The 26,545-nt window shown below is 44.9% G+C and overlaps 1 protein-coding gene across 2 annotated transcripts in view; it reads right to left on the bottom strand.

The window, feature by feature from the left end:
* Nucleotides 1-26,545, bottom strand: part of Ston2 (stonin 2) — a 158,601-nt gene that overhangs the window by 97,406 nt on the left and 34,650 nt on the right. For both annotated transcript variants that reach the window (XM_045154759.1, XM_045154760.1), the window contains exons 2-3: nucleotides 25,360-25,624; nucleotides 22,142-22,414 (exon numbers count right to left, since the gene is read on the bottom strand). In XM_045154759.1, the coding sequence (XP_045010694.1) occupies nucleotides 22,142-22,414; nucleotides 25,360-25,447 (361 nt within the window). In that variant the 5' untranslated portion in view covers nucleotides 25,448-25,624. The remainder of the gene's footprint in view (nucleotides 1-22,141; nucleotides 22,415-25,359; nucleotides 25,625-26,545) is intronic.

Here is a 26,545-nt window from a genome sequence, read left to right as displayed (position 1 = left end):
TGACACTGCAAAATCAGAGCCAGTCTGGGTGACGGATGAGAGCAGACATGTGACTGTGCGTGACACGCATGCGATCCGCCTCTGCTGGTTTCAAGTCTGACAATAACCGCAGGTTTCACAGATTGTTACCTGTGCCAGTGGACATCTGCTGGGCCTACTGACCTGCATGAAACACGGGGAAAGTGTCTAGTAGGGAAAGTGCCCAGGGTTTGGCTTTATCTATCTTCCTGGCACAGAGCACAAGTCTCCAGAAGTTTCCAGTCAGTGCTTCTGACTGGAAAACCAAAAATATATTTGGGTTAAGTAAGACACCAGGTTGGGGTTTCAGAGAGAAGAAATATTTGCCAATACTTGTGAATATATAGATTGACAGATAAATAATACATACATACATACATACATACATACATTCATTCACACATACATACATGGAGAGAGAGGGAGAGAGAATTTGCATTCCTTATCTTCAAGTATTTATGAAACCTTTAGGTCTTTGCTCTGGAAGGCTCAAACATCCTTTCAGTTTAAAATGCCATCCACTCTTCAAATGACTACTAAACTATTCTTTCCCCAAATGCAAGCTTCCTTTCCCTGATTTGTTTTCCCTAGCTCATCATTTTCTGCCCTATTTTATCCATGTCTTCAGCTAGAATTCAAGCACCTCAGGGAGCATGTGTAGGTTTTTCTCACTTAAAAAAAAAATCTCTATTAATTTTTAAGGAGAGGAGAGAATAGATTATGGGCATGCCAGGGCTTCCTGCCACTGCAGATCAACTCCAGATACATGAACCTCCCTGGAGAATTGAACCTGGGCTGGCAGACTTTGTACGTAAGTGCCTTTCACTGCTGAGCCATCTCTCCAGCCCTGTTTTTCTCACTTCTATTCCCCCAACTCCTAGAGTGTGGCCTGGCACATGGCAGACACGCACTTGTTATGTCAGTAAATGCACTACAACCCATTCTCTAGCAGTCTATGTTAAACAGGCTGTTCAAACTAAACTGGTACCTATTAGACACAGAGAAAAATAAGAACATTTTAAAAAAATTTTAAAGAGGGGGGCTGGAGAGGTGGCTCAATGATTAAGGCACTTGCCTGCAAAGCCCAACAACTTGGGTTCAATTCCCTAGTACCCACATAAAACCAGATACACAAAGTGGCACACACACCTGGAGTTCATTCATAGTGGCTGGAGGCCCTGGTGTGCCTATTCTCATTCTGTCTATCTCCTCTCTTTCTCTCTCTGCTTACAAATAAATATTTAAAAAGTTAAAAGGAAATGAAATCCAAAAGCAAAGATGAAGTTGTAATATAAGAATGTCACTTCTCAAACCGGGCGAGGTGGCATACACCTTTAATCTCAGCAGTCAGGAGGCAGTGGAAGGAGGATCGCCACGAGTTCGTAGGAGGATCGCCATGAGTTCGAGGCCACCCTGAGACTCCATAGTGAATTCCAAGTCAGCCTGGGCTAGAGCGGGACCCTACCTTGGAAAACCACCCCCCCCCAAAAAGAATGTTATTTCCCATAGTACAGTGGGTTAGATACTTTGAACTACTATGGAAATAAAGTAAATAAAATTTACTAGCATTATTAAATGAACATCATAGGGCTATCAAGAAAGTTAAGAAGGGGTGGAAAGATGGCTTAGTGGTTAAGTGCTTGCCTGTGAAACCTAAGGACCCTGGTTCGAGGCTCGATTCCCCAGGACCCACGTTAGCCAGATGCACAAGGGGGTGCACACATCTGTAGTTTGTTTGCAGTGGCTGGAGGCCCTGGTACACCCATTCTCTCTCTCCCTCTTTCTCTGTCTGTCGCTCTCAAATAAATAAATAAAAATAAAAAATATTTTTAAAAAAAGGAAGTTAAGAATTACCAGCAGCCAGGTAAAAGAAATGTGAGCAAAGGGTACAGCCTGACTTTCATACCTTGAGGACTGTGATGATACCAGAGACAACCAAGAGAGTTCCCCTGAGGCTGAGTGGGGACATTGGCAATAACTCTCCCATCAGCTACCTCAGATCTGGGTCCAGTGGAAAAACATTTCCTCATATATAGAGATTTGCAAGGAGAACTGCTTGTGTGGTCTCAAAAATCTTCAGTCTTGAGATTTTAGTAGAATTATCTCCATGTGTCCTCAGATACCAGAGAGAATAAATATTAATCCTTTCTGGAAGAAGGTCCCTTCACCAGCCTTAGTAGGCAGAATGTCCCTAGGTGGATTGTAAATGGTCAAACTAAAAATAACAAAATATGTAAAAGATCATGTTATCATGGATTAGAGCAAGTATGGTATCAGGAGGGGTAAGCAAACAACATATCTGCAGAGAATTCAGATGCAAGAATTACTGAACAGGAAATATAATTTAGTATAATATATAAGGAAGCAAGAAACTGAAAATATGAGAAAGGAGCATGTATTGAAAAAAGCTAAATGAACTGAAAAGAAAACTAATAAATTAAATTAAAAAATAAAAAAAATAAAAAAAAATAAATAAAAAAGCTAAATGAGCCGGGCGTGGTGGCGCACGCCTTTAATCCCAGCACTCGGGAGGCAGAGGTAGGAGGATTGCCATGAGTTCAAGGCCACCTTGAGATGACAGAGTTAATTCCAGATCAGCTTGGACGAGAGTGAGACCCTACCTCGAAAAACAAAAAAAAAAAACAAAAAACAAACAAACAAAAAAAGCTAAATGAATTTCTGAAGACAACATGCTACCCTGAATATAACATTAAACAGACAACATGAAGAGATAAAAAGATAATATAAAAGTGTAATAAAATACACAGTTGGGAGGAGAGATTGCTTAGTGGTTTAAGGTGCTTGCTTACAAAGGCTGATGGCCTGGGTTGGAGTCCCCATAACCCGTGTAAAGCCAGATGCACAAGGTGGTGCATGTCTGGAATTTGTCTGCAGCGGCAAGAAGCCTTAGTGAACTCATACTTTCTCTCTCTTTCTCTCTTTCTCTCTCTCTCTCTCTTGTAATAAAAATATTTTTTAGGGCTGGAGAGATGGCTCAGCAGTTAAGTGCTTGCCTGTTGTTGCAGTCCGGTTCGCATTGCTGGTAGAAATCACCCAACCAAGAGTAGCTTCTGGGAAAAAGAGATTTATTTTGGCTTACAGGCTCGAGGGGAAGCTCCACGATGGCAGGGAAAAACGATGGCATGAGCAGAGGGTGGACATCACCCCCTGGCCAACGTAAGGTGGAACACAGCAACAGGAGGGTGTGTCAAACACTGGCATGGGGAAATTGGCTATAAAGACCATAAGCCCGCCCCCAACAATACACTCCCTCCAGGAGGCATTAATTCCCAAATATCCATCAGCTGGGAACCTAGCATTCAGAACACCTAAGTTTATGGGGGACACCTGAATCAAACCACCACACCTGTGAAGCCTAAGGACCCTGGTTTGAGGCTCGGTTCCCCAGGTCCCATGTTAGCCAGATGCACAAGGGGATGCACGTGTCTGAAATTCGCTTACAGAGGCTGGAAGCCCTGGCGCGCCCATTCTCTCTCTCTCCCTCTATCTGTCTTTCTCTCTGTGTCGCTCTCAAATAAATAAATAAATAAAATTTTTAAAAGAGCACATAAGGACAGTGAGAAGGGTCTCACTGAGTTCCAAGGACAACAGAGAGAAAATGGGAGAGGGGCAATATTTGAAAAACTGTCAGATGAGAATTTTCCAGAATTTGTGGAAGATGTCAGGTTAGAAAGCCCTAGGCACTTCAGGCAGAGTACCTAAAGGAATTCAGAAACAGACCTCAGAATTGTGTAAGACCAAATATAAAGGGAAGGTCTTAAAAACCACCAAAGAGGGCTGGAGGGATGGCTCGGCAGTTAAGGTGCTTGCCTACAAAGCCAAAGGACCCAGGGTTAATTGCCCAGTACCCACATAAAGCCAGATGTACACGGTGGCACACGTGTCTGGAATTCGTTTGCAGTGCCTAGAGGCCCTGGTGCACCCATTCTTTCTATCAACCTCTCTCTTTCAATAAAATAGAATAAAAGCCATCAAAGAGAAAATACACAATACATGTAGAAGATGGATGATTATCTGCCTGTCAATGGCAAGCACTTCAGTGCACAGATGCAGAATGAGTAAGGCGTGAGGACTGTACTCGGTGAAGCGTGCTTCCCAAATAAGGGAAGGATGAGGACGATCTAAATAATCAAAGATTCTAACCTAGATAGGAAAGATGAGAAAAAGAAACAACGTGATAGGCATGAAAGTGCTCCCTCACTTAATGCATAAGATGGCACATGTGTCTGGAATTTGTTTGGAGTGAGTGGCAAGAGGCCGTGAAGCATGGTACTCTCTCCCTCTTTCTCTGCCTGCCTCTTTCTCTCCCTCTGTCAAAAGAATAAAAACATTAAATATGTTTATTTATTTATTTATTTGGGAAAGAGAGAGAGATGCAGACAAGGACAGTGAGTATGGAAACCCCAGGCCTTCTACCACAGCAAACAAACTCCAGAGGCATGCACCACTTTGTGCATTCAGCTTTACATGGGTACTGGGGATTTGAACTTGGGCTTTCAGGCTCTACAAGCAAGCACCTTTAACCATTAGGCCATCTCTCCATCTCCAAGCCCATTATATTCTTTTAAAAATATTTTAGTTTTATTTATTTATTTGAGAGAGAGAGAATTAGATGGAGAACAAAAAGCAGAGAGAAAGAGAATGGGTGTGCCTGGGGAATTGAACCTGGGTCCTTTGGCTTTGCAGGTAAGTGTCTTAACCACTAAGCCATCCCTTCAGCCCAGCATTATATATATATATATATCACATCTAGAACCTTTAAGACAAGTTGTCAGGTGCTACAACATAGAGCAAGCTTTAATATATCAAAAACTTGGTATACAGATCAAAAATACTAATTGAAATGCAATTTATAATCCACATAAACTAGTAACCTCGTTATCTGAACTTGATAAAAAAAATAACTTGGAAATACATAAAGAGAGAAAACCTTCTAAGAGCCAGGTGTGGTGGTGCACGCCTTTAGTGCCGGCACTGGGGAGGCAGAGGCAGGAGTAGGATAGCTGTGAGTCTGAGACTACAGAGTGAGTTCCCAGTCGGCTTGGGCCAGAGCGAGGCCCTACCTCGAGAAACCCTCCCCAGAAAAGTTTAAAAGAGAAGAATACAGGTAAACTGAGCACAGTGGCATCTGTATGCCTCGTAATCAACAGGCTGAGGCAGAAAGGTGCTGAGTTCAACTCCAGACTGGGCTACATAGCAAGACTCTTTCAATAGATAGACGGATGATAGATAGATGGATGGATGGATGTGAACATTACTATCAAGGAAGATTAAACTGCTTAGCTTAGAAAAAAGAACTGGAAGCTACAAAAACAGCAGCAGCAAAAAGAAATGATAGAAAATAGGAAATAATAAATACAAAAGTATTTACCAAAATGAAAAAAAAAAAACGCATATAGGTAAAAGATTCTTTGACATAACTAGTAGAACTAAAAAACAAAATTGTCAAGAAAAACAGCATGAGAGGCCGAGGAGAGGGCTCAGCAGTTAAAGGCACTTGCTTGTAAATCCTGTCGGCCTGGATTTTATTCTCCACTACTCATGTAAAGCCAGGTGCACAAAGTAGCACATGTGTCTGGAGCTTGTAGTGAGTGTAAAAAGCCTTGGCACACTTATACTCTCTTTCATTCTCTCTCTACTCTACTCTCATAAAATATCTAAAAAGGGCTGGAGAGGTGGCTGAGCGGTTAAGCGCTTGCCTGTGAAGCCTAAGGACCCGGTTCGAGGCTCGACTTCCTAGGACCCACATTAGATGCGAAAGGGGGCTCATGCATCTGGAATTCCTTTGCAGTGGCTGAAGGCCTTGGCACACATATTCAATCTCTCTCCCTCTCGCTATCTGCCTCTTTTTCTCTCTGTCTGTTGCTCTCATATAAATAAACAAAAAAAACTTTTTTAAAGTATTTTTAAAAAAGGGGGGGCTGTGGAGATGGTTCAGCAGTGAAAGGAACTTGCTTTCAAAGCATACTGACCTAGGTTCAATTCTCCAGTACCCCTGTAAAACCAGATATGCAAAATGGTACATATACCCGGAGTCTGTTTGCAGTGGCAAATGGCCCTGGCACATCCACGTGCTATCTCTTTCTCTCCACTCACAAATTAAAAAAAATTTTAAAAGAAAATTTTAAAAGCATGAAATAACATTATGAATTTAAATGGCACCCAGTTACAAATACCATATATATTAAGAAGGCAATATCTGTACATATCACTACCACTGAAAACATAGATAAAACTGTAGAAGGCCTACAGAATTATAGTTTTCTAAAACAGATTCATGAAGAAAGTTAAAGATGACTTATTCAATAAACTATGAAATAAAGTGAACCAGTACTTAATCCCTTCCCATAAGGAAAATGTCAGTCCACTTAGACATGCTGAAAATCTATCAAATTTTAAAGGCAAAAAAGAATTTGTGGGTGGAGGTAGTATGTGCGTGCCTGCATGTGGAGGCCAGAAGTCGATGGTGGTGGTAGGGTACCCTCCTCCATAATTTCCAGTCCTCAAGCACACAGAAAATGTCGAAACCACACAAGAAACTGTGACTCAGCTAGACGTGGTGGAGCACGCTTGTAATCCTAGCACTCAGGGATCTCGAGTTCAAGGCCAGCAAGACCTTTTCTCACAATAAACTATTACTCTACCCCTCTGGTAAAAATAGAAAAATATTACAAACCAAATGTAGTTCAACTGCAGTGGCTGAGGCTCTGGCACGCCAATTCTCTCACTCTATTTCTAAAATTAAAACACAAAACAAAACACTGTTTCTTGGATTGGGGATGTGGCTTAGTTGGCAGAGTGCTTGCCCAGCAAGCACAAAGCTGCAGGTCCAATCCCCGGCACCACATCAGCTGGGTGTGGTCGTGCGTGCTTGTAACCTTAGCATGTGGGAGGTGGATCCTGGGATTTTGAGGTGTTTTTTTCTTTTTTTCTTTGAGGTAGGGTCTCACTCTAGCTCAGGCTGACCTGAAATTCACTATGTAGTCTCAGGGTGGCCTTGAACTCACAGCGATCCTCCTACATCTGCCTCCCGAGTGCTGGGATTAAAGGCGTGCGCCAACACAACCGGGTCCCTTCACGCTTTCTTTTTTTTTTAAAAAAAATTTTATTTGTTGTTTATTTAATTCATTTATTTGAGAGCAACAGACACAGAGAGAGAAAGTGGCAGAGAGAGAGAATGGGTGTGCCAGGGCTTCTAGCCACTGCAAAGGAACTCCAGACGTGTGTGCCCCCTTGTGCATCTGGCTAACGTGGGTCCTGGGGAACCGAGCCTCGAACCGGGGTCCTTAGGCTTCACAGGCAAGCGCTTAACCGCTAAGCCATCTCTCCAGCCCCCTTCACGCTTTCTTACACAAGATGGCCAAGTACTATGGTACTGCCATCTCCTCACACTTTCTCACACAGGTGAACGCATCCCAAAGTGCTGTGATCCCCCTCACGCTTTCTTATGCAAACGGACTATCTGCACATGTTGACCAGGCTATTGGTAAAGGACATTTACGCAGAAACGCAAAGGAGGCATTGGAGATGTAGCTCAGTCGACAGAGTGCTTGCCTCGCAATTCCAGCACCACATAAAATTCCAGCAATTCCCAGCACCACATAAAACTGGACTGGAGGGATGGCTCAGTGAATAGAGCCCTTGCCGCTCAAGCTAGAGTACCAGAGATCAACCCCAAGACCTTGTGTGAAAAGCCAGAAGCTTCTGAAAGCCCTGCGTGCTGATGCTGATGGAGACACCGGCAAGGAAACTTTCCCGGAAGCCCGTGGTGAGCACGGCACAAAACGACGGCCGAGTGAGAATCCAGGGAGAAACCTGGCCTCAGGTGAAGTGGGAAGGCAGAAAACAGACCCAAAGCTATCCTCTGACTTCCACATTCCTGCATTCTCTCGCACACACACAAACATGCTTACATATGAACACACACACCCAAATAAATAATAACAACATGCTCAGGATCACACTGATGGCAGAAATCACCTGACCAAGCGCAGCTTTTGGGGGGGGGGAAGAAGTTTATTTACGGACTCAAGGGGAGGCTCCATCATGGCAGGGGAAAATGATGGCATGAGCAGAGGGTGAAACTACCCCCCTGCCAGCCAACATAAGGACAATAGCAACAGGAGAGTGTGCCAAACACTGGGAAAGGGAAACTGGCTATAACACCCATAAGCCCGCCCCCAACAATACACCGCCTCCAGGAGGTGTTAATTCTGAATTATCTATCAGCTGGGAACTTAGCATTCAGAACACCTATGTTTATGGGGAACACCTGAATCAAACCACCACATAACATTAAAAAAAATTAACAACAACAACAAAAAAGTGACTGGATGCAGTAGTGCACCACGCTTGGGTGGAGACAAGGGTATTAGCAGCTCAAGGTCGTCTAGCTCAGCTACATGGCACTTCTGAAGCCAGGCTGGCTCCACGCAGCTGTCTCCCCAAAAGAAAAAACACACAGGATGCTCACAGAAGCACCCTGTTAACTGCCAGTCGTAGAAATGTTCCAAATGGCCATCAGTCGGAGACTGGATAAATGAGTTATAGTTCACTACCACAATGGAGCACACAGCAAGAAAAACGAGAGGACTTACCGTTACAGGGAAGAACATGGGCAAATCTCACAAATCATTACTGTGCTAAAGGCACAAAATAATAACTATGGTATCATTCTACCTTTGCAAAGTTCTAAACCAGACTGAATTAAACCACAGCCTTCCTGATGCATGTATAGGTACTAGAGCTGTCAAGGAAAAGTCTTAGAGGGAAACAAAAGGACAAGGCAGTCATCACCGGGAAGCTGAGGTGTGCGGGAGGTACGGGGAGAGGGAGGAGGACGCACTGGGCTTCAGGATGACAGTGACAGTTCGAGACAGAGAGAGGGTGCCTACCGTTGTTCTTTATTAATGTATTTTTAAAACGTTCCTTCGTATTTATTCAATTTTAGACAAAAACTTATTAAATCCATGCATCAAAAATACTCTGATTTTAATGACTTGTATGCTCGCACTGGGTCCTTACCTTTAGAAGATAAAATATCCATGTCTCTCTTGAAAGAGAGACTAAGAGCAGTGCAGCTGGGACAGGCGAAGCTCCTGTGACCAATAAACTGTTCTCACTTGGTTCCATACCCTTTACTTACTGGCTTTCAAATCTTGGCTGAGTTACTTTACTTTGGTCGTGAGCTGAACATGCTCAGGCCACAGGCTTAGTTGAAATGGGAGAGCGCCCAGTGCTCCTCTGCCAGGGCCAGACCTTTGATGCCTGAGCCACACGGAAATGGGCTGCTGCCATCAGGATGCTGCTTAGTGCTACATCCGTCCAGCACAAAACGGAGACAGAAAGATCCAAATCTGCCTCTGCTCTTTCCTTGGCTAGTAAAAATAAGAGTTCCAGGGCTGAGAGATGGCTTCAGGTTTTTGCCTGCAAAGCTGAAGGACCTTGGTTCAATTCCCCAGGACCCACATAAGCCAGATGCACAAGGTGGCGCATGTGTCTGGAGTTCGTTTGCAGTGGCTGGAGGCCCTGGTGCACCTATTCTCTCTCTCTCTCTCTTTGTCTGCCTTTCTGTTTCTCTGGCAACAGTTTTAAGTTACTCTTTTTTTTAAGTAGGTTTTTTAAAAGCTATTTTATTTATTTTTTTGAAAAAGAGAGAGAGAGGGCTGGAGAGATGGCATAGCGGTTAAGCGCTTGCCTGTGAAGCCTATGGACCCCGGTTCAAGGCTCGGTTCCCCAGGTCCCACGTTAGCCAGATGCACAAGGGGGCGCTCGCGTCTGGAGTTCGTTTGCAGTGGCTGGAAGCCCTGGCGCGCCCATTCTCTCTCTCACTCTCTATCTGCCTCTTTCTCTCTCTGTCACTCTCAAATAATCAAATAAATAAATAAAAAATCGTTAAAAAAAAAAAAAGAAAGAGAGAGAGAGGAGGAGGAGGCAGGTAGATAGAGGGAGAAAGAGAAAGAGAGAGAGAGAGAGAGAGAGAGAGAGAGAGAGAGAGAGAGAGAAAACAGGCATGCCAAGACCTCCAACTACTGCAATCAAACTCTAGACATATGCTCCACCTTCTGCATCTGCATTTACTTGGGTACTGGAAGCAAACCTGGGTTCTTAGGTTTTGTAGGCAAGTGTCTTAACCACTAAGCCATCTCTCCAGTCTTTAATAGTTACTCTTACTTCACCCACAATACACGTCAAAACCCTTACCATCCCACCCACAGACATACATACCCAAAGCTTCACGTTAGCGTCAGCTCCATGTCACTGGGATGAACTTCCAAACAGACAGCTTATGGGAGGAATGGGATTTATTTCAGGCTTATAGATCCAGGGGAATTCCACAAAAAGGCTGGTCCCCCTTTCACAGATCCAAACTGAGAGAAACCACAATCAGCCAGCACATACCAGAATCAACAAGCAGCAGGGGCCCAGGCAGAGCTCAAAATCCTCTTTTCATATCTGAATCAGATGTGCTGCAAAACACGCCTTAGGGCTGGACCCCAATATCTACCCCCAGAGGCACCTCTTCCAGCCAGGAGGCTGGAAATCCAAGTTTTGATAAGACACCTGAGTCTGTTGGGGGACATACATTGAAAATACCACACCCATCGCTTTCTATCTCTTCCTCCCCTGCATTCACTCTGCTCCCATCACACAGTAGTCCTCAGTCACCTTTCCAGGCAGTCCCTTTGCTATTCCTTCTGCACAGCAGGTCTCCATAATTGCTTCAAGGATTATTCCCTTAATTCCCTCCAGTCTTCACTCATATTATTTCTTAAAAAGTAACTCCTTGGGCTGGAGAGATGGCTTAGTGCACTTGCCTGTGAAGCCAAGGAACCCAGGTTCAACTCCCCAGGACCCACATAAGCCAGATGCACAAGGGGGCGCAAGCATCTGGAGTTTGTTTGCAGTGGCTGGAAGCCCCGGCATATCCATTCTCTCTATCTGCCTATTTCTGTATAGCTCTCTCTCAAATAATTTTTTTTAAAAAAGTAACTCCTTGACTTCATAAAAATTGCACTGCCTTCTGACCACTTTCTCTTGGTTTTCCTTATTTTTCTCTCCTTCCCACTTACCACACTGCCTGATGCCCTCTCTCTATACCTATTTACCTACTGTGCTTCTGGTGTGGCTCCGCAGCAGAGTGTGTGCTCCATGGGGCAGGAATATTCAGCTAAACCTTGAATAGTGACTAACTTAAAATGGAGTCTCAAAGCAACATGGGTTGAATATGTAATTCATTTACAGATGGTCAGTCCACACACTTATACACATAATTCAGCTTTTCCCTTCCTCTCTCTTGGGATCCTGGGTAGATTATAGGGTTAAATATGTACAGATGTCATGACATATAATCCTTTATTTATGCTCTGAAGTCTAATCACAGGGGTGGTGTGGCTTGTCTATGCTGTGAAAGGGCTCGTCCAGGAAGACAGGAGAGATATGAGTCCACTCTTCCCCGTGGCTTGCCTGCTGTCTCAGTGGTGGTGGAGGTGGCAGCCATCTCCAGTGCCAGTTCAGAGGAGCTGTTCACTCCCTGAAGGCTCTACTGGTAACAGATGGCCTGACTGTGAGGTAACCTCAACTGGGGAAGAGCAGGGACGGTAGCCCTTTCTCATAACTGTATTCCCAACATCTAAATCTTTTTTGCATGAATGCACTACTTAATTGATGCATGCTTGGGTAGTTTATTATGTCTTACGTTCCACACTGGGGAATAAAATAGGCCCCAGAGTCTCCCTGGCTGGCCAAGCCCTGACCTAGCAGAGCACTGGAATTTTAGTATTTTACGGTTTCTTTTTATTTTATTTTAATTATTTATTTATTTTTTGGGGGTGGGGGTGTTTGAGGTAGGGTCTCACTCTAGCCCAGGCTAGAATTCACTACATAGTCTCAGGGTAGACTTGAACTCTCAGTGATCCTCCTACCTCTGCCTCCCAATTGCTGGGATTAAAGGCATGCGCCACCACGCCTGGCTCATGATGGTATTTTTAAATGCAGTGAAATAAAGCTGGAGAGATTGCTTAGTGGTTAAGGTGCTTGCCTGCAAAGCCTAAGGACCCAGGTTCAATTCTCCAGGTCCCACATAAGCCAGATGCACAAGGTGGTACATATGTCTGGAGTTAGTTTACAATGGCTAGAGACCCTGGCATGCCTATTCTCTCTCTCTCTAATAAATAAATAAAATTTAAAATAAATAAATAAATGCAATGAAATACAGTAATTTTAAAAATGTCTTTTTTTAAGGCAGCCTCCAAGAAAACATATGTGCTCATGTATGTTTGTGGCTATATATGCACGTATGTATGTATATACACATAAGTGTTTATCTATTGTGTATCTATATAGATGTATATATATACATACATGTATATCTATGCATATTTATAGGGTGTGCATATATTTATGTGGGCCTATATACATATATGCACATATGTACTTAGTATATTAGAACGGGAAATTATAAACTGGTGTTAACAGCTTATAAGAAAAGCACATATGACTAATAGGTTGGCGTAGTTTCTGTATTAGTCAGGGTTTGATTCAGGTGTCCCCATAAACTTAGGTATTCTGGATGTTAGGTTCCCCAGCTGATGGCAATTAGAATTAAATGCCTGCTGGAGACAGTGTATTGTTGGGGGCGGGCTTATGGATGTTATAGCCAGTTTCCCCATGCCAGTGTTTGGCACACTCTCCTGTTGTTATTGTCCACCTTATGTGGGCCAGGGGGTGCTGTCCACCCTCTCTCTGCTCATGTCGTTGTTTTCCCCTGCCATCATGGAGCTTCTCCCTCGAGGCTGTAAGCCAAAATAAACCTCTTTTTTCCCACAAGCTGCTCTTGGTTGGGTGATTTCTACCAGCAATGTGAACCTAACTGCAACAGTTTCCTTGCCTATTTTGTTAAAAAAAAAAAAAAATACTGACTTCACAGAGGAAGTCATTCCCTCTGGATGTGGCTAATGGCTCGTTAACCCTGCCCCTGGAGTCATTTAGGTAGTTTATAGTAGGCTTCATACACTTTTTCATCTTTTCATTCATGAATCCAGTAGTAGCTACTAAGCATCTACTAGGTTCCACAGACTACATTCTGGGATAGGGAATAAATAAGTTCCTTCCTCTATGGGGCAAAGAGACAATGGGAAAGCAACTGAGGTGTATTTCTCTTGAGAAGTATGCACGCATGTCTTGTGTATGTACTGTCCTTTTCTCTCCATTAATACTTGTGCTTGAAGCTATATTAAAACTGTTTTTTGGGGGCTGGAGAGATGGTTTAGCAGTTAAGGTGCTTGCCTGTGAAGCCTAAGGACCCACGTACGACTCTCCAGATCCCACGTAAGCTATACACACAAAAGTGAGGCAAGCTTAAAGTCGAACGTGCCCACTAGGTGGCACAAGTGTTGAGTTCAAGTGCAGAGGCTGAGGCCCTGGCACACCAATTCTCTCACTCTCTTTCTAAAATAAAAATACAATGATGATGATGATGAAAAAAACACGATTTCACTATTTTTTGGATTGGGGATGTAGCTTAGTTGGTAGAGTGCTTGCCCAGCAAGCAGAAAGCCAGAGGTCCAATCCCCAGTACAGCATAATCTGGGTGTGGTCATGCATGCTTGTAACCCCAGCACTTGGGAGGGGGATCTTGGGAGTTTGAGGCCAGTCTCAGACACAGAAGACCCTGTCTCAAAAAAAAAAAAAAAAAAAATCCCCTGTTTCTTAATCAACTCCAGCTTTGCTTCATGTTTTTGCTTTTTTTAAAAAAAGAAAAACATTTAATTTATTTATTTGAGGGAGCAAAAGAGGCAGAGAGACAGAGAGGAAGGGGGAGAGAATGGGCGTGCCGCACCAGGGCCTCCATCGACTGCAAACGAACTCCAGATGCATGTGCCCCCTTTGTACATCTGGGAGAACTGAACCAAGATCCTTTGGCTTTGCAGGCAAATACCTTAACCGCTAAGCAATCTCTCCAGCCCTGTTTTTTTTTAAGTGAGTAAACTTACAAATACATGAGCTCATTCAAGCAGAAATATAAGTTTTGAATGGGAAGCATGGAAAAGCTAGAGGGTGGGTGTGGACAGTTCTGGGCCTCCCTAAAGAAGCCACCTTCGTCCAGGGTTCTGAGGGAAAAACATGTAGGGAAAAGCTCTTTAGGCAGAGGACACAGCAGGAGTAGCCATGAACCTGTCTGGAGCAGCAAGGGAGGGAGGCAGGGAGTAAAATTTATTCCTGGGTATGTCCTCTGCAAAGGTCATCAATTACATTTGGAAGCAAAGAACAATTCAAGGTACAGAAGAAAATAAGACAGCTTCTGTCAAAGAGGGAAATGCATTTCATGTAAACCACGCAGGGCGGGCCGACATCTCTCTCAATGCTTGGGATCTCATTCCACCTCCACCCACCCCCCACCCCCGGCAGCCAGAATGAACGACATAATAGAAAGGAACTTCTGGGCTGGCCTTCCAGATACAATTTCTCGGCTGTCCCCCCCTTGCCTCTTTCTTACATGGCTGACATCATTTCTGGCCCTCCCCCAAACAAATGGCTCTTTCTCTGGCCACAGATAATCAGTTTCCCCAGACACAATGGGAAGGCCTTAGCCCAAGCTTGTAGGGGAGACATTTGAAACATAAGGGATACGAGTGTTTTGCTTGGGCTGGGGACAAATGCTCTGGAAATGAAAGAGATTTTTTTTTTAATGTTTGTAATTATGCATATCCTGAAGTATCTGCATAATGGGTCCAATTCAGTCTGGGCCCAGCTGAAAAATTACCATGTCGGAGGAGGAAGGTCAGCACATAATATGAGGAGTGACCAGGAAGCCTAGGCTGGTAACAGTGCCTCAATTTCTTCCTAAAAATTGGAGGATGAACTTTGTTTCACACACATTTGGGAAATGAATGTGATCTTTGCTTGAGGGGAATCTCCGTGACAGACGGGCAGGTGGGCTGATGGTTACGTTGAAATTTTACGAGATGATAAGGCCTTATAGAAGTTAGTCAAACTTTTTACAGCTAGAAAACGTCAGGAACACTACTGCTAACGGGCCCAGTGTGGACGAAACACCAGCTGGGTTGAGCTGAGCTTCATCTCAAACATATTTCTAAAGAAACATTATGACGACAACTTCAGTTTGAAAAGATTTGCCAGAAATTTGCTTTCTTGTTTGTTTCACGTTTACAGTTAAATTTCTTTCTTTCTTTCGTTTCTTTATCCCATTGTGGAACCCAGGCCTACTCAACGCTAGGCAAGTTCTATCATGTTTTCCTAAAGGCGATCACGGATCTCCTTTTTTCCCAGGCCAGCCACAAAGGCATTTTATTCACTTCAATTCCTGCCCTAGTTAAACTCCAAAAGAACGTTGTTCCTTTGATGGATTTAGGCATTTCTGGAGTTGTTTTCCCCACCATTTGTTGAGACTGGTTCCGATCACCCTTGGTATGTTTCAGAGCATAATAGAGTAAGTGGCCAGGTCACCAAGGCGGACCTAACAACTCCCTAGTTTCTCTCAACTCCCCAGAGCTGTTCTGGCCACTTAAATGCCATAAAAACAAGAGATCTATCACCAGAACTGTGCCTTTGTCCCTAACTCCACTGTGCCTACGGCCTCGTTGCATTTTAATTAGGGCAAACAGTACCATCCAGCTCCAGGCTGAAATCCAATTCTCCTTGGCATCCTCTTAGGTGGGCATATTCTTTTGTTTTTACCCCTGCTCTGCCAGAAAGACTTCAAAGACTGAAGAAAGGGAACAGGGAGGGGAAAGGAGTCTTCCAGATAGTGTTTCTCCACCTTGTGCGCACACTGCTCTTGCTTCCCCAGCCACTTTGCAAACCAGGGCATCAGACACGGAGCAGCCGGCTTCATGAGGCTTCCCTTCCAGACGTGAAGACAAGGAGCAGCTCTACCTGCCCTTCCTAGTCTCCCTGCCTTCTCTCCGCCTCTGCTCTGAAGCCAGGACCACAGATGAGATAACTGCAGGCACGTCTGATTCTGAAGTGTGGGTATTTAGCACTAGCAAATAAAACATGGGGAGAGAAATGGTGACAAACTGAAAATCACAATGATGTACTAAAGCAGAGTCAGTGTTCTCTGGTAAGGCCAACATGCCTAGAAAGAAGTCAAAACAAACACCAAATTACTTCCACAGATCACTTTCTTTGGTTGAACCTTGAATGTTTGGAGACACCCACGTCGCTCACATTTCACGACTGCAGGTTTAAATATAACACACCAAGCATCTCTCTTGCTCTAATTGCATTTCATGTATATCTACCTTATTTACTCTAAAAAAGTTTGCTTGATGTAGGTCAATCTGGCTGATGGAAATTAATAAACTGAGATTATGTCTTTTTACAGTGGATAAATGAAAATTGATGAACAAAACATTTCTGTGTTGTCAGTTTGGACTGAAAAGCACCAAATGGCCACTGGTTTTCTGTAAGTTGGCCACCTATCTGTGAATTTTCTCTGAGTACTGACCACTGGCCCAGCACAAAAGTGAGTATGGGCTTTGGGGAAGCCTCAGAAGTACCTGGTAATTAATTAACAAAGGAGGATGCTCTGAATTCTAGTTTAACCCTTCACAAGAAGAAACAATATTGGACCTGGCTATAAAATGAAGCTCTCAAACAAACAAAAATTCTCCCCACACCCACTTTTTCCTTTGCTTCCTTGGAGCTAACCTCAAGTTATCAGCTACCATGAAATGGATTTTTTTTTTCGGTTTTTTGAGGTAGGGTCTCACTCTAGCTCAGGCTGACCTGGAATTCATTATGTAGGTTTCAGGGTGGCCTTGAACTCATGGTGATCCTCCTACCTCTGCCTCCCGAGTACTGGGATTAAAGGCATGTGCCATCATGCTGAGCTTAAAATAGAAAACATTAATGATAACAAAAAGCCATGCACTGGGGACTGGAGAGATGGCTCAGTGGTTAGGACACTTGCCTGCAAAGCCCAACAACCCTGGTTCAACTCCCCAGTACCCATGTAAAGCCAGATGCACAAGAGCACAAGGGTCTGGAGTTCATCTGTAGCAGCTTGAGGTCCCAGTGTGCCCATTCTCTCTCTATCTGCCTGTCTCTCTCTGCTTGCAAATAAATAAATAACTAAGTTTCTTAAAAGCTGTGCGGTGGTTGAAAGCCAAGCATGGAAAGCAAGGCAGCTGACAATCAATGGGAACAGATGGGAGAATCAGAGACACGGGATGGCTGTGGCTTCCAACTAGAGGACCTAGAGAGATGCTGAATGGATTTTGTTAAATTTGAGCACCAAGCTATGCCTTTAATATCCACTCCCAGTACAACCGCAAAGCAGAAGTGCTTAATAAATATTCCATGACCCAGTGAAACAGCGGCAAAGGGCGGTGAGGCTTTGCGACAAGCGGGCGACGGCTACACGCAGGTGCCTGAAGGCGGCCTGCACTGCAGCTGGCTCCCTTCGGCCCTGGCTGACGCGTTCTCAGGCCTCGCACGTGCTCCCATGTTGCTTAACAAACAACCCCAAGCTCGAGAGCTTAGAACCACAGTAATTTATTCTCTCATGGTTCGGCAGACCAAGTAGAGCCTCTGCTGAAGTGAAGATGTCAACAAGACCACAGTCCCTCCGGGGATCGTGGGGAGAATCTGATCCTCGCCTCCTCTGGCTTCTGGCCGGTGGATCCAGGGATTCCTTGGCCGGCGTAGTCTTTAAGATCAGCATCTGCAAGTCCTCCTGCTCACACTGTCTTTTCAGTGTGGCATAATCTTCCTCTGCTACCCTCTGGCGCACAAAGATGCAGGTGGTTGCCCAACAGATGACCCAAAATGATCTTGTCCTCAACGATTCTTAGCTGAATTCCGTTTGCAAAGGATTCTCCAAAGAATATTCGAAGTCTCCAGGGAATAGGACCCAATACCTTCAGGTGACATTATTCAGCCTAGTATAGCACAAAACTCAGTGGAGAGGACGGAAGTACATGCCGGAAGAGTCACATGCCTCCAGCACCGCGAGGACGCTTCGCTGCGCACATCCCAGTTATTTCTGTGTGACGCCTGCACTTACACGTGTGGTCCTGTTAATGTAACACGTGCACACAAACATTTTCGGCTCAATTTAAAACCTGAGCTGCCCAACAGCTTCCCAGAGTGAACAATGGTCGAAGCTGAGACATGTCTTCACTATCACTGGCTCGTGGGCTACCGGCCAATTTCTCTTGCTTTTCCTTTGGCTCCAGCTCTACCAGCCATCCTTCTTACTGTTAAGCACAGGAGCTGGTCTACGTGGGAGAGGTTGGTCTGTGTGATAAGAATGTACCCCGCAGCCTTCTCTCTAGTGGGTTCACTTATGGGCCAAGCTTCAGAGTACAGGTTTGGGATTTGGTTCTGAGATTTCTTAACACCCTCACCCTCCCAACTTTTTTTTTTTAATTTTTTTTTTTATTTATTTGAGAGCGACAGACACAGAGAGAAAGACAGATAGAGGGGGAGAGAGAGAATGGGCGCACCAGGGCTTCCAGCCTCTGCAAACGAACTCCAGATGCGTGCGCCCCCTTGAGCATCTGGCTAACGTGGGTCCTGGGGAACCGAGCCTCGAACCGGGGTCCTTAGGCTTCACAGGCAAGCGCTTAACTGCTAAGCCATCTCTCCAGCCCACCCTCCCAACTTTTAACCCACTTTCATGCTCTGCAGAGTCTGGGCTAGGGTGGCCCTGTGCATGCTTTATTCCAGCTGACTACGAGCTTATCAGGTAGCAAGTCTGCCAGTAAGTCATCCCCCAGGCTTCTCTTGACACAAAGGCTCCTTCTCCACAGGATGAGTGAAGTTCTCGTACTTGGGAATGGATGGGATCGTCAAGGCTTGAACAGATTTCAAAGCCACAAATTAGACTTTCATGTATTTACATGTTGTAATAATAATTATTATTTCTTTGCTTTGTCTTTGGTAACACCAATAAATCTCCTATTTTAAATCCACATAGGGATGGGAGAAGATGAAGCAGGTGATGTAGTTGTCTTAGGGGCAAATGCAAGGGCCACCAAACAATTCAGCTGTCAAAATGACATTTTAAAATTCTTACTCATTTATTTGAGAGGAAGAGAGAGAAGGAGAATAGGCATGCCAGGGCCTCTAGTCACTGCAAACGAACTCCAGATGCATGCGCCCCCTTGTGCATCTGGCTTATGTGGGTCCTGGGGAATCGAACATATATCCATTGGCTTTGCGGGCAAGCACCTTAACCACTAAGCCATTTCTCCAGCCCAACATTGTTAATGTAATATTTTAAAAGTATGAAATCAAAACAGCATTACTCCCTTTGCTTTACTGCCTATGGTATAACAGTATCACTTAACAGAAAGAAATATTATCTTCCCCTTAAGTTATCATGCCATATTTTTCAAATGTCAACAAAAATAAACAGAAAGTCCTGGAAATACATAGTTAGAGGGAATGAAGTACGTATTGAACAATAGACAGTGGTTCTTCTAGTGACTTAGTCAACTTCTTCCACCCACATTTTTCCTCTGGCCCCTGGCCTTCTGCTTTTTGAGACCCCTGCCCCCATTCCTGACCTCCTGCCCTTGTCTCCTGTGTAATATGGAAGCAGAGGTCAGTAGAGTGGAGACTGGAGGAGTGAGGCAAACAGAACACAACACACCTCCCAGGTCCCGGGCCAGCTGACCAGGCGTAAATGCCTCCTCCTGCCACTCCCTAGCCTACAGCCTTGGGCAAATTCTCAAACCACTTGCCTCAGTCTCCTCACAGAACAATGGTTTAACACTAACACTTTCTTCATATGATCCATGTAAAGTGTTTATGAGATGACATAGTTAAGCACTGAACTTCCTGAGAGTGTCAGCTTTCAACAAATAATAATTCTTAAAATTAAACCCAGTAATCTCAGCACTTAGAAGATAGAGGCAAGAGGATCAGGAGCTCAAAGCCCACCTAAGCTACAGAGTGAGTCACAGGCCAGCCTGAGCTATATGATACTCTGCTCAAAAAATAAACAAATAAAGAAGTAAAATAAAGTGAGAAAAGGAAAAGAAGAAGAAGAAGATCAACAACAACAACAACAGTGGGATGTCAGAAGCTTATAAGCAGCAGAGGTAAAACAAGAGACTATCTCAATGCCGAGGCCCTTGGTTTCCCACCAGGAATTGATGGTAAAACCCTATTGCTGAAGACTCACATACTTGGGCTGCAAAGCCACTGAGAAACCCCGCTGGAACTGAGCTGAGAACCTCTTCCATGTAGACCAGCTGACAGAAAGCTGGAAGAAGCCATTCTACATGTAGTTCAATGTGAGAAAGAGACACAACCAGTGAAGATACTCAACAGTGGACACTGCAAGCCTTATAATTGACCAGCCAAGCCAAATGAGCCAATGGGTGCAATAGTGGCACATCTGTCATGGTGGAAACCAACTGCCCTCCAATTGGACTGGAGGCCCGCTCCATGGGGGGGAGGGAATACATTCTTGATACTGAAAACTTAAAACAGGGGTAGTCATGAGCCCTAGGGGTGTAACATCTGCTGATGTCTGGAAAAATGTATATACTATGCTTATCAAACTGCCCAGTAAGCATTTCTCTTAATATTTATACCCTTATATAAATGCTACTCTCACTTTGGGTAGAGAATCTTCTCTTTTCAGATGGCAGTGACCTTGGGATGACTCAGAAGGTATCATGGTGCTGGAAAGAAGTAACTGGAGTACTGAGTAACATCTCGATCACACCTTCCAAGGCTCAGGGTCTAATGCGGAAGAGGTGGCAAAAAGAATGTAAGAGCCAAAGGAAGGGTAGGACTACTTACAACGTGCTCCTCCAGACACAAAATGGCCTGGATATCCATGATCTCACAGTGCCTGACACTATCTACACAAGGCCATCATAAGAGGAAGAAAAGATGACATCAAAATAAAAGAGAGACTGATTGAGATGGGAGGGGATAGGATGGGGAATGGAATTTCAAAGGGGAAAGTGAGGGGGGAGGGAGGGCATTACCATGGGATCCTTTTTATAATCATGGAAAGTGTTAATAAAAATTGAGAAAAAAATAAACAAATAAAAAATTAATAAAAGAGACTATGTCAAGAAAGAAAGAGAGACGGCGGGAGGGGAGAAACACCCCAAAGTTGTCCTCTTATCTCCACATATGCACTCATGCATATACTTTCCATAAACACGAATTAAAACAGAAAAACCCAAATTGGGGAGCAGAACCCTTATAGAAGAGACTTATGTGAGGATTTCTGAACTCTGAGCCGTTCAATTCTGATCCTGTGGCTATAACAGAACACCACACACTGGCAAGTTTATAAACAACAGAATTGTATGGCTCATAGTTCAGACATCGGGGCAGTCTTAGTGAGGGCTCCTTCCTTACGGACAGCAGCTTTTAGTGTGTCCTCACAAGGCATAGAGGACACTGTATCCTCACATAAGTCTGTATACGAGCACTGCTCCCCATCACAAAGGCTCCATCATGCTGTTGTTTAACTAGTGTCCCTCGGGACTGTATTAAAGATGGTCAGTTGATACACATTTTGAAAGACATTCATTCCTATATGTTTGGATATTACAGTTTGGGGGCTGAGCAGATAGATATAATTTCTATCCCCAATAGGAAAAAAAAAAAAAAAAAACCAACAACATTTATTCTTCCAGACGAGTCAATAGCCAGGGACAGGAATAAAAAGTTGAAAACGAGCTGGGAAGATGGCTTAGTGGTTAAAGCATTTGCCTGCAAAGCCAAGGACCCAGGTTCAATTCCCTAGGACCCAAGTAAGCCAGATGCACAAGGTAGCACATGCATCTGGAGTTTGCTTGCAGGTGGCTGGAGGCCCTGGTGTGCCCATTCTGTTTCTCTCTCTTTCTCTCAAATAAAATTAAATATTTTTAAGCTGAAAATTCCTTAAAACATACACATTCTTGTGTGTGCTTATTCCAACAACAAAGAAATGGCCATAAAATCAAATGAGGTGGGCTCTCCGCCTCTCTCTCCTATGTGGCTGGTGTTTCAGGGCTCCGAAGTTGGCGAACGGAACCACGGGAAGCGGCCCGGCAGACCCCTCATGGACAAGCCCCTGGAGCCCGCGCCCAGCACCCTCCCCAGCTGCGGCCCGACGCACCTGCTTCCTTCGGAGGCGCAGGCGGTGAGGCGCTGGCCCAGGGTGTGTCGTCTTCAAACTGAACCCAGCTGCTGATGGCCGAGGCCAGGTCCGGTGGCGGCGGCACAGGGCTCCCAGGAGGGGAAGCGGCTTCTGAGATGAGGCCCATCTTTTCCGAGGAGTCATCGGGCTCCGAGTGCGAGAGGTCCTGGGAGCCTCCATCCGCCACGTGGTTCTCCCCGGAGGAGCTCTCGGAGGAAGAGGACAGTCCTGGGAAGTGCTCTTCAGCGCCCCCTGCAGCAGACACCAGACATCGCCGTCACAGGAGGAAGGATGTTCATCAGAGCTATGTCCAAGAGGCAGAAGCCAACAATGGACCAAGACTACAGCGCTGGCCATTACCGTGGGTAGGGGAGACAAAATAGCCAAGACAAGTCCCCTTCATGCTAAGGAACTCTGTCCCTAGCAGTGTGTAAAGCCTGTAGCCTCAGCCCGTCCCAGTCCATGTCCAGGATGGCTGAGGAAAGGGCTCTGGTTCTCCGTTTTGATCTCAGTTCCTTGCCCACTGCTCGAGGGCCACAAATTCAAACACCTGCACAGGTCAAGCAAGAAATATGCCTGGGCTGAGTGGGGCAAAGGAAAGGCAATGGGAAACGGGACAGACCATGGCTAAAGCACAGCATCCCTCTGCACTAAAGACAGTCACTTTCAAATTTCAAACCCTGTCCCGGCCCAAGGACATGTCTGCAGGGGCTAGGCACAAACTATTCCGCATGAATCCCCAGGAAATGTGACACAGAGGCTCTTTCCACTGCTTTGTGTTGCTCTATTGGTGCTAAGACATTTCACACCTGCCAAAACATTTTAAATATATATATATATATATATTAATATTAAATTAATATAATATATATATATTGATTATGGTGGTTGAATACCCAAATCTCTATGTGTTCTAAAATTCATCAACTGTTGAGTTGATCAATAATAAAATAATAATGTCAATCTGGCTTCAACCTTTCAAAAAGCAGAGAAGTAATATGACAATCCTTTCTCCTATCACTAGACAAGTAGTATCTTGCATTCCATGAAAGTCTTGAGCACTACCAGAAGTAAACGGTGAGCCACACATGGAAACCGCCACCTGAAGAAGAAGAATGGAACGGGAGAAACTTTTTTGTTGCTTGTGTGGTTCTGGGGATGGAACGCAGGGCCACAGGCTTGGAAAGGAGGTACTCACACTGGACTACATGCCCAGGCTGAAGATTACTTTTTTTTAAAAAATTATTTATTTATTTATTTCAGAGCGACAGACACAGACAGAAAGACATATAGAAGGAGAGAGAGAGAATGGGCACGCTAGGGCTTCCAGCCTCTGCAAACGAACTCCAGACGCGTGCGCCCCCTTGTGCATCTGGCTAACGTGGGTCCTGGGGAACTGAGCCTCGAACCGGGGTCCTTAGGCTTCACAGGCAAGCGCTTAACCGCTAAGCCATCTCTCCAGCCCTGAAGATTACTTTTAATAATATGTATTTCAGCCCAGTATGTTAACAAATTATAATTTCAACACATACTCAACATAAAAAAATTTGTTAACGAGAGCTAAGGAGATGTCTCCGTGTGTTTAAAGGTGCTTGCTTGCTAAGCCTGCTGGTCTGGGCTCGATTCCCTTGAACCCATGTAAAGCCAGATGCACAAAGTGGTGCCTGCATCTGGAGTTCGTTTGCTATGGCAAGAGGACCACCTGTACCCATACTCACTCACTAACTACCTATCTATGTATCTATCGATATCTCCCAAATTAATAAATAAAAATGTGTTAAAAATTGCTAATGAGATGAGATTTTTTTCTTTACTAGGTCTTTGGAATGCACCCTGTGTGGATCACAGTTTCAGCAGTTCACTTCACACTTGGCACAAGTTAGGGTCAGCGCCCACAGTTTGATTATCATTGGATAACACACCTTTTGTTTTTATTTTTATTTTATTATTATTTTTTGGTTTTTCGAGGTAAGGTTTCACTCTAGCCCAGGCTGACCTGGAATTCACTATGGAGTCTCAAGGTGGCCTCGAACTCACGGTGATCTTCCTACCTCTGCCTCCCAAGTGCTGGGATTAAAGGTGTGTGCCACCATGCCCAGCGCACCTTTTGAATCACACTTTCCTGACGTAGCAGATGACGGTGGGATGGTTTCAGCCTGTCATGGTCTCTGGGGAACGGAACCCACTGGCACAGTTCTGCAAACAATCCCCTGACCTTTGTCCCTGGGCACAAGTCCCCTCGTGGCGATACAGTCACTTCCCCTGTGAGTGCAGACGGTACTACTGAGCTCCTTCTGTGATCACGCACTGGGCAAGCACCGCGCATACGCTAATTCACCGAATCCTCACAGAGCTCCTGAGGTCGCTACTGTCATCGTCCCTCTTATCCAGATAATAAAGCCGCTCTGGAAGACGGTAGAGAAACCCATTCTGGGTAAATCCTGTAACTCCAGAACTCACGTTGCAGAGGCAGGAGGATTATTGTTGGTTCAAGGTCATTTAAGTCTACATAGTAAGTTCCAGGCAAGCCAAGGCTGCAACGTCAAGCCCTGTCTCAAAAAACAAACTCAAAACTCCATCATCTTCCAAGGGCCTACCTTACAGATGAGGCCAAGGTTCAGGGTTCAAAATTTGACTCAGAGCCTGTCACTTTTTAAAAAATATTTACTTATTTAGTTATTTATTTGCAAGCACAGAGAGGAAGAGAGACAGAGAGAGAAAATGGGTGTGCCAGGGCCTCTTGCCGCTGCAAACGAACTCCAGATGCATGTGCCACTGTGTACATCTGGCTTTACATGGATAGTGGGATATTGAACCCTGGCCATCAGGCTGTGCAAGCAAGTACCTTTAACCACCAAGTCACCTCTCCAGCCCCCCGCTAATCTGTCACTTTTAACCATTTTATACTTAAAAGAGGGGAAAAAAATCCAAGGTGCTGGTTGGCATAACCACAGAAAGGCTGACAGGAAGGAAGGAATGCTCCTCGGAAGAAAACAATCTGCACCTCTGGTGTTTCTAGCCTCTTCAGGGCCCTTACATCACTAAGATAGTTGGCTCCTCACAGTAGCTAACTGAAAGAACTCCGACATCTCAGGAAAGTGACCAAACCCCTTTCTCTTGATTCCTTTTTAAGATCCACTCACAGAGTAATCAAGCACACAAATCCTGTCACTTCAGGAAATATAAGCACTCCTTACCCTCTGAGGGGACGGGGAAGAGCGGCTCTTCATTGAAGGAGACCCACTCTGATTGGTGGGTAGCAATCACATGGTCCAAGGTCGTCATGCTAGTAAGGTGCTGTTCATCTTCACACTGCTGACCTCAGGTGGACCCCAGAATAATGTCTGGGTGTGGGCAGGGAGTGTGGCAGCAGGTACACTTGGGCCTACGGTCTGTCGCAGGGGTCTTGCAAGGGCAGTCCTCAGAACGTAGAGAGATCAGTCCTCTTTGCCTTTGGTTAATCTGTTTAAATAAGAAAAGAAATTGAAACTGACAACCATTACACTCTAGTAAATCCACACAGGTCTAGGACTTCAGGACTTGTTGAGGTCCAGGTGTTTTCCAACACATCATACTTTTCTGCTCCTATCTCAGCTACTTTATTTATTTATTTATTTATTTATTTATTTATTTTTGAGGCAGGGTCTCACTCTAGCCCAGGCTGACCTGGAATTCACTATGTAGTCTCGGGCTGGCCTCAAACTCTCGGCGATCCTCCTACCTCTGCTTCCCGAGCGCTGAGATTAAAGGCGTGCACCACCACACCTGGCTCAGCTACACTTTTCTTTTTGGTTTGTTGCGTGCATATGTTTGCATGTCAGGCCAGAGGGCTGGCATTAAGTATCTTTCTCAATTGCTCTCCACTTGACTTTACTGAAGCAGGACCCCTCACTGAACCCAGAGCTCACCAGTGCAGTTGGTCTAGCTCGCTAGTTTGCCCTGTGGCTCCTCCATCTCTGCCTCCCAGCAGCTGGGATTACAGGAGGTCCGCCACGGCTCTCACTGACATGGGTCCCGGGACCAAACTCTGGTCCTGAAGGCTTGTGTGGCAAGTGGGCAAGTGCTTCATTCACTACCCCAGTTCCCTGGCCCCGCTTCCCCTTGATATACCAAAACACTTGCGATTAATAAGAAGATCTCTGGGTAAGAATTCAAAACAGACTTGTAATTTTCTTTTGAGCCAGGGTCTCATGTAGCCGAGGCTGTCCTTGAATTGCCCACATAGCCAAGTGTCAGGATTACGGATATGTGCCATGACACCTAGTTTTTTTTATGTGGTGCTGGGGATTGAACCCAGGACCTGTGCGTCCTAGGCAGACACTCTATCACTGAGCTACATCTCTAGCCCCAAGACTTGCAATAACCACCCAAATTCCAGCAATT

This window comes from Jaculus jaculus, chromosome 7 (genome assembly GCF_020740685.1).
Source record: "Jaculus jaculus isolate mJacJac1 chromosome 7, mJacJac1.mat.Y.cur, whole genome shotgun sequence".
NCBI classification, from domain to species: Eukaryota; Metazoa; Chordata; class Mammalia; order Rodentia; family Dipodidae; genus Jaculus; species Jaculus jaculus.
This window is presented reverse-complemented; position numbering and strand designations above follow the sequence as displayed.